At 46.7% G+C, this 13,281-nt stretch overlaps 1 protein-coding gene across 3 annotated transcripts in view; it reads left to right on the forward strand.

Annotated features, from left to right (window-relative positions):
• LOC126425304 (putative zinc finger protein 727) overlaps positions 1-13,281 on the forward strand; it is a 198,400-nt gene that overhangs the window by 40,074 nt on the left and 145,045 nt on the right. For all 3 annotated transcript variants that reach the window (XM_050088281.1, XM_050088282.1, XM_050088283.1), the window contains exon 3: positions 3,196-3,255. In XM_050088281.1, the coding sequence (XP_049944238.1) occupies positions 3,196-3,255 (60 nt within the window). The remainder of the gene's footprint in view (positions 1-3,195; positions 3,256-13,281) is intronic.

Here is a 13,281-nt window from a genome sequence, read left to right on the forward strand (position 1 = left end):
TTCCTGTCACTTCATATTTTCCATGTCAAAGTTGGTGCCTCCCAAAGTTCCCCCCACATCCAGGATAATGGGGTCCCACAGGGCTCTGTATTGAGTGTATCTCTATTTTTAGTGGCCATTAATGTTCTAGCAGCAACTGTAGGGCTGTCCGTCTCACCTTCTCTGTATGCAGACGACTTCTGCATTTTGTACTGTTCCACCAGTACTGGTGTTGCTGAGTGGTGCCTGCAGGGAGCCATCCACTAGGCGCAGTCGTGGGCTCTAGCCCACAGTTTCCAGTTTTTGGCCACAAAGTCATGTGTTATGCACTTCTGTTGTTGTTGTTGTTGTTGTTGTATTGTTCACCCAGAACCAGAACTTTACCTTAATGACAATCCACTGACTGTGATGGAGAAGTATCAATTCTTAGGACTGGTTTTCGATGCCAGATTGACTTGGTTTCCTCACCTTCATCAGCTGAAGCGGAAGTACTGACAGCCCCTCGATGCCCTTTGCTGCCTGAGCAACACCAACTGGGGTGCAGCTCTCTCTAAGCTGATGCGGCTCTACAGAGCCCTTGTTCAATCCGGCCTTGACTATGGGAGTCTGGTTTATGGTTCGGCGGTGCCCTCAGCATTGCATTTACTCGGCCCAGTGCACCACTGTGGCGTTTGCCTAGCAACAGAAGCTTTTAGGACGAGTGTGGTGACCAGCATCCTGGTGGAGGACGGAGTCCATCCATTGCAGGTTAGGTGTGCACAACTGCTGGCCAGTTAGGTTGCACATGTTTGTAGTTGTCCTGCACATCTGAATTACTATCTCCTTTTCCCACCCATGGTGGTTCATCTCCCACATCAGCGGCCCATGTCATGGCTTCCAATTGCAGTTCGTGTCCTATCCCTTCCTTCCAAACTGGAGTCCTTGCCTTTACCACCTCTGCTTGAGGTCCATTCACGTACACCTCCATGGTGTTCAACTAGCCCATGGCTTTGCCTGGACCTTTCACATGGCCCTAAGGACTCAGTTAACCCCGCAGCTCTCTACTGCCACTTCCTCTCAATTCTTGACATGTACCAAGGCCACGAAGTGGTTTACACCGACAGCTCAATGGCTGATGATCATGTCAGCTTTGCATATGTCCATGGTGGTCATGTTGAACAGCATTCCTTGCCTGATGGTTGCAGTGTTTTCACTGCTGAGCTGGTGGCTATATCTCATGCTCTTGAACACATCCGTTCATGCATCGGCATATCATTTCTTCTATTTACTGACGTCTTGATCAGCCTACAAGCTGTCGACCAGTGCTACCCTCGTAATCCTTTGGTAGTGACGATCCGGGACTCCATCTATGTCCTGAAACGATCCAGTCATTCAGTGGTGTTTGTCTGGACCCCAGGTCACGTCGGCATCCGAGGCAACGAACTTGCCGACAGGCTGGCTAAACAGGCTACACGGAAACAGCTTATGGAGATCGGCTTCTCTGCAACTCACCTGCATTCAGTACTACTCTGCAAGGTTTTTCAGCTTTGGGAGACAGAATGGCATAACTTCAGTATGCACAACAAACTGCGTGCCCTTAAGGTGACTATGAATGTGTAGAAGAACACCATGTGAGCCTCTCGCAGGTACTCTGTGGTTCTCTGTTGGCTCCACATTGTCCACACTTGGGTGACACACAGCTACCTCCTGTGCCATGATGACCCACCTCAGTGTTGGTGTGGCAATCGGCTGACAGTGGTGCGTATCTTGTTGAGCTGTCCATCTTTATCTGCCTTGCGATGGACTCTTCAGTTACCAGACTAGTTGCCATTAATTTTAGCTGACAATGCCTCATCGGCTAATTTAGTTTTATGTTTTATGCGTGGCAGTGGGTTTTATCATTCTATATAAGTTTTAGCGCATGTCCTTTGTCCCTTTGTGTTCTCCACTCTAATGCTTTTAGGCTGGATGTTTTAGTGTGTCTCAGAGTGGCTGGCTTTTCCTTTTTATTATTGTGGTTGGTCAGCCACGGTCATTTGCTCTCTTGTTTTTATCCCTTATACCTGTTTCTTACTTCTCTATGTGGTTTTCTTTTCCTGTTTTGTCCATAGTAGTGTTGGTTGTCCTACTGTCATTCTTCTGGTTCTTCCATTCTCCAGTTATTGTGCTGTATGTCTCCTTTCTTTTCTTCTTTTCCTTATGTGATTCTTTTACAGGGAACAAGGGACTGATGACCTCGCAATTTGGTCACTTCCCCTCTCCTTTAAACCAACCATCCAAGGGTGCAAGCATTTCCAAAACGGTTAAGTTTGTATACAGTTTGTGTGCTGCTGTGATTAAAGTATACCACCCATGGCAAAATGACCCTATCCAAAACCATTGCTGATGCAACTGTGGTTCACCAAAGACCAGAGGTGAGGGTTGTGACTGATGGCTGCCGAGATGTGTACAGGTCGCCCAGATGAACTGAGGGGCTACCATCGGTGTCTGTTCAGTGAACTTTGCTTCATATGGGCCTCCGCAGCAGGCACATGGTTCATCCACCCGTGATGCTTGTTGTTAATTGGCAACAAAGGCTGGAATTCGAATTCCAGTACTGCAGCTGCACATCCATTGAGTGGCGATAGGTGGCATTTTCAGATGAATCACATTTTATGCTCCTTAGACTGAAAGCAAACACCTGCAGCAATTGCCGAAGGGGTGCAGGCCAAAGGACAGAGCATTATGGTCTAGGAAATGTTTTTGTGGTCTTCTCTTGGTGATCCCGTCATTCTGGAAGGCACAATAGATCAACACAAGTATGCATCTATCCTTGGGCACCATGTCCACCCCTACATCCAGTTTGTTATTCTTCGACACAATGGCATCAACCAGCAGTACAATGCACAGCTCAGAGTGTACATGTGTAGTTTGAAGAACATCAGGATGAGTGTACTGTAGTCCCCTGGCCACCAAACTCCCTGGATTTAAAGCCAGTTGTGGATCTTTAGGACAACCTCAATCGGACTGTTTGCACTGTGGATCCTCAACTGGGAAACCTAATGCAGCTGTTCATGGAGTTGGAATGGATCCACACCCCTGTCAGTACCTTCCAGAATGCTATTGACGCTCTTCCTGTATGCCTCACAATAGTCAGACAGGTGGTCATGTTAATGTGACTGGACAGTGTAATTCACAATTTTACTTTTCTTCATGAATGTGAACCTGTGTGGACTCATCATGTCGTCTTACTTGCAGATATCAGCCGACCCATATGAGCAGCCAGAAACTGAAGAGTTCTATATTGAAGAAGGAAATGTAAGTATTATCCGTTATTCCTGCCTGTATATGCTAATGTTTGACAGAGTTTTTGATTAAATAGTGCTATTTTTACATTGTATCAGTGCTAAAAGAGAGAATAACTGATTGTACATGTTCAGGCTAATAAGGAGGAGGATAATGTTGAGTGTCACATTTCTTCAGTTATAAACTTCCCCTCCATTCCAAAACTCCTAATTTTTAACAAATTCCTCTTTATTTGTATTTGAATGTTACACACTACTATTATAGAGTAAGAGCTTTTTTTTAAGTCCAAAGTACAATTGTTCCTCTTTTTTTTGTTTCTCGAGCTAGAATGATTATGATTTTCTCTCTAAGCTAAACCTGAGCAGTGTCTCCTAATCGATTAGGCCTAAATATTTTTTCATTAAATTGCTTCTTTACTGTATAAGCTTTTTGTACTGAACAAGACAATGCACAGCTTGTTAAAACATATTTATTAACACACATTGTAATTCTCAGATGACAGACAGCTACAAGAAATGTTGATGGAGCTTCTCTATGGTTCTATAGACGATTTAGAGAAGACCCAAACTACAGCACAACACTCGTGTTTCTGCAATGAGATTGGCATCTGCTCCCATGCATGTCACCCTCTTCAGTCTGGTAGTTTCTGAAATAAATTTAACAATAAACAAGTACCAACCCACACACTAGATAACTTGTGCATTTTAGAGGGAACACAGTAACTTGCACTCACTCAATGATAGGTGGCGACATCACATAAAGAACATAAATTTTTTTACCAGCATGACAGATAGTTGCAACTGTGACCATCTAGGTACAAGAAGGTTGTTGATAACTCTTTGCTGTAGCCACACAAGGGTTAATGGGATTTATATCATTCTAAAAAAAAAAACTGTTCCAGTTCCCATATAGCTACTGGAGTATAGTAATGGGCTTGTGTTTCCAAGACAGATCACAGTGGCTTGATACCTACTTCTGCATCTGCAACTATACATTGAAAAACACTCCGAAGTGAATGGCAGAGGGTACCTCCCAAATGTTCCATTTATTGGTTCTCAATCCCATTCCATTCACACAACAAGATTGATTGCTTAACAGTGTTCATGTGAGATGCGAGCTGTCTAATCTTGTCTTTATGATCCATATGGGAGCAGTACTTCGGAGGGCTGTGTATATTCAAAGTTTCCTCACATAAAGATGCTTCTTGAAACTTATTTGCACTCACAGAGCAATTGATGTCTATCTTCAAGTGTCCTCCAGTTCAGGTTTTTCAGAATCTCTGTGATGCTATCCTAGTGCTCAAACAAGCCTATGATGATCGATGTTCTTCTTCTTTGTGTACTGGTATATTGGATATCCCATGTTAGTAATGTTTGGTACATGTCCCACATACTTCAGCAATATCCTTGTGTGGGTGTTTTGTAAGTAGTCATTATAGACAGATTAAGGTTTCCTAGTATTCTGCCAGTGAACCGAAATGTGACATCTGTGTCAAGTAAGACTGAACCTGTGTGAGAGTTGATTGATTCCAGTTGTGACTCATTGATATTGTTACTGTAGAAAACACTTTTTTTTTTAATTTTTTTTGCGAAGAGCTCAATTTTATTTTTCTGAACATTTAAGTCAAATTACCAATCTATACATCATCGTGAAAACTTATCATGATCCGACTGAAAATTGTACAGCTATTTTCAGACAGTGCTTCGTTATAGATAACTGATTAATCTGCAAAATGTTTGAGGTTACTATTAATATTGTCTGCATAGTTATTAATATGTAACATGAACAGCAAGTGTTCTAACACACTGTCCTGGGGCATACATGAATATTGTCATCCATAAGTAGACATTATGGATTATCTGTCAGCTCTACTATAAATGTTTGGTTGAAACAGTTGCAGTTAAATTTATTGTGTGACACAAATCTCAACAAGCACTTGTAGACATGGAGAAAGCTGATTAAAACTGTGTGCCGGACCGAGACTCAAACTCAGGAACTTTGTCATTCGCAGGCAAGTGCTCTACCATCTGAGATACCCAAGCACGGCTCACAACCCATCCTCACAGCTCTAATTCTGCCAGTACCTCGTCTCCTACCTTCCAAACTTCACAGAAGCTCTTCTTCCGCTGCAGAATGAAAATCTTGTTCTGGAAACATCCCCTAGGCAGTGGCTAAGCCATTTCTCTGCAGTATCCTTTCTTCCAGGTGTGCTAGTTCTGCAAGGTTCGCAGAAGAGCTTCTGTGAAGTTTGGAAGGTAGCAAATGAGGTACTGGCAGCTGTGAGGACAGGTAGTGAGTCGTGCTTGGGTAGCTCAGATGGTAGAGCACTTGCCCTGCGAAAGACAAAAGTCCCGAGTTCGAGTCTTGGTCCGGCACACAGTTTTAATCTGCCAGGAAGTTTCATGTAAGAGCACACTCTGCTGCAGAGTGAAAATCTCATTATAGAGAAAGCGTTTGACAATGCTGACTGGAATACTCTTTTTCAAATTCTACAGGTGGTAGGGCTGAAATACAGGGAGCAAAAGACTATTTACACTATGTACAGAAACGAGACAGCATTGTAAGATTTGAGGGTGATTAAAGGGAAGCAATGGAAGAAATAACAACTTTGAGATTTGTTAATGACATTGTAATTCTGTCAAGACAGCAAAGGACTTGGAAGAGCAGTTGAACGGAATGGACAGTGTCTTGAAAGGAGGATACAAGATAAACATCAACAAAAGCAAAACGAGGATAATGGAATGTAGTCTAATTAAATCAGGTGATACTGAGGGAATTGGATTAGGAAACGAGACACTTAAAGTAGTAGATGAGTTTTTCTATTTGGGGAGCAAAATAACTGATGATGGTCGAAGTAGAGAGGATAAAAAATGTAGACTGAAGAAAAGAGTTTCAGAAGAAGAGAAATTTGTTAACATATAGTATATATTTGTGTGTCAGGAAGTCTTTTCTGAAGGTATTTGTATGGAGTGTAGCCAAGTATGGAAGTAAAGCATGGGTGATAAACAGTTTAGAGAAGAAGGCAATCAAAGCTTTTGAAAGATGCTGAAGATTAGATTAATACATCATGTAATTAATGAGGTGGTACAGAATATAATAGAGGAGACAAGAAATACGTGGCACAACCTGACTAGAAGATCGGATCGGTTAGCAGGACACATTCTGAGACATCAAGGGATCACCAATTTAGTATTGGAGGGAAGTGTGGTTGGTTGCTTTGTGGGATTGAAGGGACCAGACTACTAGCACCATAGGTCCCTTTTTCCACGAACTTGAAACACCCACGAAGAATAAGAACAAACAATGGAGATGACAAGAGACGACACAGGACAAGAAAGACACAGACGGAGACCAGAAAAAAGGAATTAAAATCACACCGAGTGTGACAGTGGTTGGCTGACCATAGAAACAAAAAAGCAAAAGCCAACCACCAGGAAACGCACTAAAAACCCCAGTCTAAAATCGTAGGCCAAAGGCCAGACTCAACACAAAAAAAGGAGAAACACTTAGGTCAATTGATAAAAAACCCCTGCATGAATAAAACTCTAAACTAAATCGGCCATCGCAATGTCATCTGATAAAAGTGCAGCAAGCGTATCAAGCACCGCAAACATCTGCCTGAGCGGAGTTAAAAGCAGGCAGTCCAACAAGATGTGGGCCACCGTCAAAGCTGACCCACAGTGACAAAGGTGGGTCCTCGCAGCGCAATAAATAGCTGTGTGTCATCAAAGTGTTGCCAATGCACAGCTGGCAGAGGACAACATAGTCCTTGTGAGAGACCCGCAAGGAGGAGCGCTACGCACCGGTAGCCTCCTTGATGGCCCTAAGTTTGTTGGGTGAAGGAAGGGCAAGCCATTCTTCACCCCAGGTGCAAAGTACCTTCTGCCACAAAACTGACCTAAGGTCACTCTCTGAAAGGCCAATTTCCAAGGCTGGTGCACTGACAGCCTGTTTGGCCAGCGTGTCAACACATTCATTTCCCGGGATGCTGACATGACACGGGGTCCACACAAAGACCACAGAGCGGTCGCAACGGGCAAGAGTATGGAGGGACTCCTGGATAGCCATCACCAGATGAGAGCGAGGGAAACACTGATCGATAGCTCGTAAACTGCTCAGGGAGTCACTACAGATAACGAAGGTCTCACCTGAGCAGGAGCGGATACACTCTAGGGCGCGAGAGATGGCGACCAGCTTGGCAGTGAAAACACTGCAGCCAGTTGGCAATGAGTGTTGTTCATAATGATCCCCTAGAGTAAGAGCATAAGCAACACGACTAGCAACTATAGAACCGTCAGTATAGACAACGTCAGAGCCTTGAAACGCGGCAAGGATTGAAATAAAGTGGCGGCGGAGGGCCGCAGGAGGGACTGAGTCCTTTGGGCCCTGTGCCAAATCGAGCCGAAGGCATGGGTGGGGCACACGCCATGGGGGTATATGCAGAGGGGCTCAAAAAAGAGGTGGAAGAGGGAAGAGGTGGAAGAGGGAAAACCTCAAGCCCAGAGAGAAGAGCTCTGACGCGAACCGCAATTGTACACCCTGAGCGGGGCCGCCATTCGGAAGATTGACGACCGACTGAGGGAACAGGAGACGCTAATTGGGATACCCAGGCAAGCTACAAACGTGTGTAGCATAAGCGGCCAATAATCATTGGTGCTGGAACCACAATGGAGGGACACCTGCCTCCACAAGTATGCTGTTGACAGGGCTTGTTCAGAAAGCTCCAGTGGCGAGTCGGATCCCGCTGTGCAGGATGGGGTTCAGCAACTGCAATGTGGAAGGGGATGCCAAACCATGAGCCAGGCTCCCATAATCTACACAGGACTGAATTAACACCTGGTACAGCTGTAGAAGGGCAGACCGATCAGCACCCCAGCTGGTGTGACGCAAGTAACGGAGAGCATTAAGGTGCCGCCAGTCTTTTTAACCTGCTGAATATGAGGGAACCAAGTCAACCGGGTATCCAAAAACCAATCCCAAAAACTGATGTCTCCACCACAGCAAGAGGTTCGTCGTCAAGATAAAGCTGTGGAACAGGGTGAACAGTGCGTCACCAGCAGAAATGCGTAATGCAGGTCTTGGCAGCCAAAAACTGGAAGCTTTGCGCTACAGCCCAAGACTGTGCCTTGCCGATAGCGCCCTGTAGTTGCCATTCAGCGGCTACTGTATAGGCAGAAGTCGTCAGCATACAAGGAAGCTGAGTCAGACGTTCCCACTGCCGCAGTGAGCCCGTTAATTGCAATTAAAAAGAGGCAGACACTTAAGACACATCTTTGTGGTACCCCATTCTCCTGAACTCAGGAGGAACTATGGGATGCCGCAACTTGCATGTGGAAGGAATGATGCAACAGAAAATTTTGTATGAAAATCTGGAGTGGACCCCAAAGACCCCAACCATGAAGCGTAGAGAGGAATGTGATGTCGCCACGTCATATAGTATGCCTTCCACATGTCAATAAAGACGGCGACCAGATGCTGACGGCTGGCAAAGGCCATACAGATGTCAGACTCAGGCACACCAGATTATCAGCAGCAGAGCAGCCCTTACGGAACTCACCCTGAGACGCAGCCAGAAGGCCCCGAGACTCAAGTAGCCAACATAACGTCCGGCTCACCATGCATTCAAGCAACTTACAAAGAACGTTGGTGAGGCTAATGGGGCAGTATCTGTCCACCTCCAGTGGGTTCTTGCCAGGTTTCAACACAGGGATTACGATGCTTTCCCGCCATTGCGACGGAAACTCACCCTCAACCCAGATATGGTTGAAAAGGTCTAGGAGGCATCACTGGCAGTCCACTGAGAGGTGTTTGAGCATCTGACAGTGGATGCGATCTGGCCCGGGAGCCGTATCAAGGCAAGCGGCTAGGGCACTTTGGAATTCCCACTCACTGAATGGAGCATTGTACGATTCAGGGTGGCGGGTGTGAAATGAAAAGCTCCGATGTTCCAACTGCTCTTTCAGGGAGCGGAAGGCCAATGGGTAATTCGCAGAAGTGGAACTCTCAGCAAAATGCTCTGCTAAGCGGTTTGCAATTGTGTCAGTCAGTACAGACTGCTCCACTCAGTGAAAGCGCAGGTATGCTGATGGGGGTCCGATAGCCATAGTCGCCTGATCTTAGCCCAAACCTGCGATGGAGAGGTACGGAGACCAATAGTGGAGAAATACCTTTCCCAGCACTCCTGCTTACATTGATGAATGAGGCGGTGGGCTCGCACATGGAGCCGTTTAAAGGCGATGAGGTGTTCCAATGAGGGATGTCGCTTGGGACGCTGGAGCGCCCGCCTGCGATCTTTAATTGCCTCAGTGACCTCAGGATGACCAACAGGGCACAGTCCTCTGCTGAGGGGACCCAGAAGAACAGAGAATGGCATATTCTGCGGCAGTAATGGTGCCGGTGGTGATCGAGTGAACCACCACATCAATGGCATCACTGGAAAGAGGCTCAATAGTGGCAGTGGAGGAGAACAAGTCCCAGTCAGCCTTATTCATAGCCCATCTGCAGGGGTGCCCAGAAGAGTGATGCTGTGGCAGTGACAGAAAGATCGGAAAGTTGTCACTACCACTCAAATCACGATGCAGACTCCATTGGACAGATGGTAATAGGCTAGGGCTTCAGATCGAAAGGTCGATGGCTGACTACATGCCATGCGCCACATTGAAATGTGTGAAGGCACCAGTATTTAAAAGAGAAAGGTTGAGCTGTGACAATACTTGCTTAACGATGCTGCCTTGGCCTGTTTCCACTGATCCACCCCGGGTTATGGGCGTTGAAGTTGCCCAGTAACAAAAAGGGTGGCGGCAATTGGTCTATCAGTGCAGCCAGGACATGCTGCGGGACATCACCATCCGGTGGAAGGTAGAGACTGCAGTCAGTAACAGCCTGAGGCGTCCACACCCAAACAGCGACAGCCTCTAAAAGTGTTTGTAGAGGGACAGACTCGCTGTAAAGAGAGCGAAGGACGTAGATGCAGGCGCCACCAGCTACCCTCTCATAAGCTGCCCGGTTCTTAAAATAACCACGACAGCCACGGAGAGCAAGGTTTCGCATCGCCGGAAACCAAGTTTCCTGAAGAGCAATGCAGAGGAAAGGGTGAAAGCTGAGAAGTTGTCGGAGCTCAGCAAGATGTTGGAAAAAACCGCTACAGTTCCACTGGCGGATGACATTGTCCATGGCCGAGAAAGGTGTGAAGGGACCGAGGAGGCAGATTATGCCACTGGGTCACCTGGTGCCACCGATTGAGTACTAACGGGAGCGACATCCATCATGTCTGAGGGACCGGCGAGATCTAGGTACTCAGCGGATGCCAGAATCTCCACTGCGTCCTCAGATGCAGAGCTTATAGGTAACAGTGGAGTGGGTGCCACCGCAATTTCCTTGGTCTTGGGGGTCTTTGATTTCGATTGCTCACACTGTTCCTTTGGTTGCCCTTGCTGGGAGGGCTTCTTTGATTCAGTCTCTGGGACTGAAGAGGAGCGCGAAGCCCTACGACCAGCTACCTGGGGCTTCTTCAGCCCCTAGCGAGTGTCTGGTTTGCCACTTGTAGGAACCTCGGAAGGGAATGACCCAAGGGATCCGAAGCCAAAGAAGACTTACGCTTCTCCGGCTTAGAAGTGGGGACTGGTGCCCCAATGGTTGAGGGGGTGCTGTTCCTGAGGTAGGTGGTGTGGGAGCAACAGGGAGGGAAGTGCCCCCCACCATTAAGGGGGCAGGTGTGGTCCTTCAGCTCTGAGAGCTGACTGTATGTGGTGCAACGGATGGAGCTGTAACAGGAGTGACAGTGGTGGCATAAGACAAGGCCATGTGCATGGGATGAAGCTGTTCAAATTTCTGTTTAGCCTCAGTGTAGGTCAGTCGGCACAGGGTCTTGTATTCCATTATTTTTCGTTCCTTCTGTAGAATCTTCTAGTCCGGCGAGCAAGGGGGATGGTGCTATCCGCAGTTGACACAGATGGGAGGTGGGGCACATGGAGTATCGGGATGGGATGGATGACCACAATCGCGACATATGAGGCTGGAAGCACAGTGGGAAGACAAATGGCGGAACTTCCAACACTTGAAGCACTGAGGAAGGGGAGGGATATATGGCTTGACATCACAGCAGTAGACCATCACCTTCACCTTCTCGGGTAATGTGTCACTCTCTAAGGCCAAGATGAATGCACCGGTGGCAACCTGATTAGCCCTCGGACCCTGGTGGACACGCCGGATGAAATGGACACCTCGCCGCTCTAAGTTGGCGCGCAGCTTGTCATCGGACTGTAAAAGAAGGTCCCTGTGGAAGATAATGCCCTGGACCATATTTATGCTTTTGCGCAGCATGATAGAAACAGAAATATCTCCCAGCTTCTGCCCGTGACTGGGCAGAGGATGTTGTTTTTATCAAGACTGACCCAGACCGCATTTTAGACAACCCTCCACCTCCCCGAACTTGTCCTCTAAATGCTCTACAAAGAACTGAGGCTTCATGGACACAAAGGATTCCTCATCAGCTCTTGTACAGACTAAATACAAGGCAAATACACCTCACTGTCATTCATAGCCTTTCGTTCCTCCCATGGTGTGGCCAGGGAGGGGAACAATTTGGGGTCATACATGTTTGCATTAAAGTGAGCCCTCTAATGCTTAGAGACTGCTGGTGGTTGGCCACCAGCAAGAGAAGATGTGCCACGCTTCACTGCGTGTCATCCACCCTGATGCCACCTCTTCCGACGAAGGGCCCTCCCCACGGGTGCCACCCAGGCACAGCAAGGGCCACCTGGCAGGATGGCCATTGTTGGGAGTCCTGATGCCCCAGGGAGATAGGCATCTACTCCTTGGCATACCTGGGGAGTTAACGGCGCAGGCATCAGTAGAGTGATCCCTGTGTTGTCAGCGGGCTACAACCAACAGGGTACATGGGGGCTCCACCACAATGGACTGGCTACCATGCTGGATATTAGGTGGCAAGTGCTCCATGGTCGTCATCAGCACAGAAAGCGACACTGCAGAGTGCATGACGGAAATTGCACCCAGAAATGTATCCTCGCCCAAGAGATGCAGAGCAAGCAAGACTGCAATCCATCGACAAATAAGCTGGCTACAGGTTTCAATGAATGATGGACACAACGCACCAAGTAAGGCGCCCTTCCCCAATTGGCTCACTATTCAGAATAATTTTGAAATATGGTGGTCAAACCCTAGAGGGGACTATCACATAAGGGCCAAAACATTTGAGTCTCCTTTTAGTCGCCTCTTATGACAGGCAGGAATACCGCGGACCTATTCTTACCCCCAAACCTGCAGGGGGAAGGGAAGTGTGGGAGGGAAAAAATCGTAGAGGGTGACCAAGAGATGAAAACAGGAAGCATCTTCAGAATTATTTAAGTTGCAGTAATTATTCAGAGGCAAAGAGGCTTGCACAGGATAGAGTAGCATGGAGAGCCGTGTCAAACCAGTCTTCAACATGAAGACCAAACAACAACAACTACAACAACCATCATAATTGTTTTTTCAGCTCTACTCTGCACTCTGATCAATTTGTTGTTTTTGAGCCTGTCTTAACAATTCTCATCATGCATTTCTCGACTACCTGCTGCAAAATCTTCAGTTTATGAATAGTTTTCACACTGAAGTCCGTGAAACCATCATAGTTGAAAGAAGCCTCTATGATGAATAATTCCTATACCATGTAACACAGGGGCTTTTTGAAAAATAGGTACCGATGCTGTCTGTTGTGCGGAGGAGTAGGGTTAGCAGGGTGGTTTCAGAACAGTTGTATAACATGGCTCAGTATGAGTATGGCAGTTCTGTGGAAAAGTTACTGAACTGTCTGCCTGTAAAGACAAAATGGTCACCATAGTAAAAAAATGTCCTGATGCCTGTTTTCTTTGCGTGAAAAATGTGGAAGCTGTCGACATCCATAGTGAATTTTGCATAGTATACAAGGAGAACATCATGAGTGATATTGCTGTAAGAAAGTGGTACAGATTGCTTCAGCTTGGATGGATGTCCATAACGAAAAAGTAATGGACAACCATCTACTGTGACAAATGAACT

Source organism: Schistocerca serialis, chromosome 10 (genome assembly GCF_023864345.2).
Source record: "Schistocerca serialis cubense isolate TAMUIC-IGC-003099 chromosome 10, iqSchSeri2.2, whole genome shotgun sequence".
Taxonomy (NCBI): domain Eukaryota; kingdom Metazoa; phylum Arthropoda; class Insecta; order Orthoptera; family Acrididae; genus Schistocerca; species Schistocerca serialis.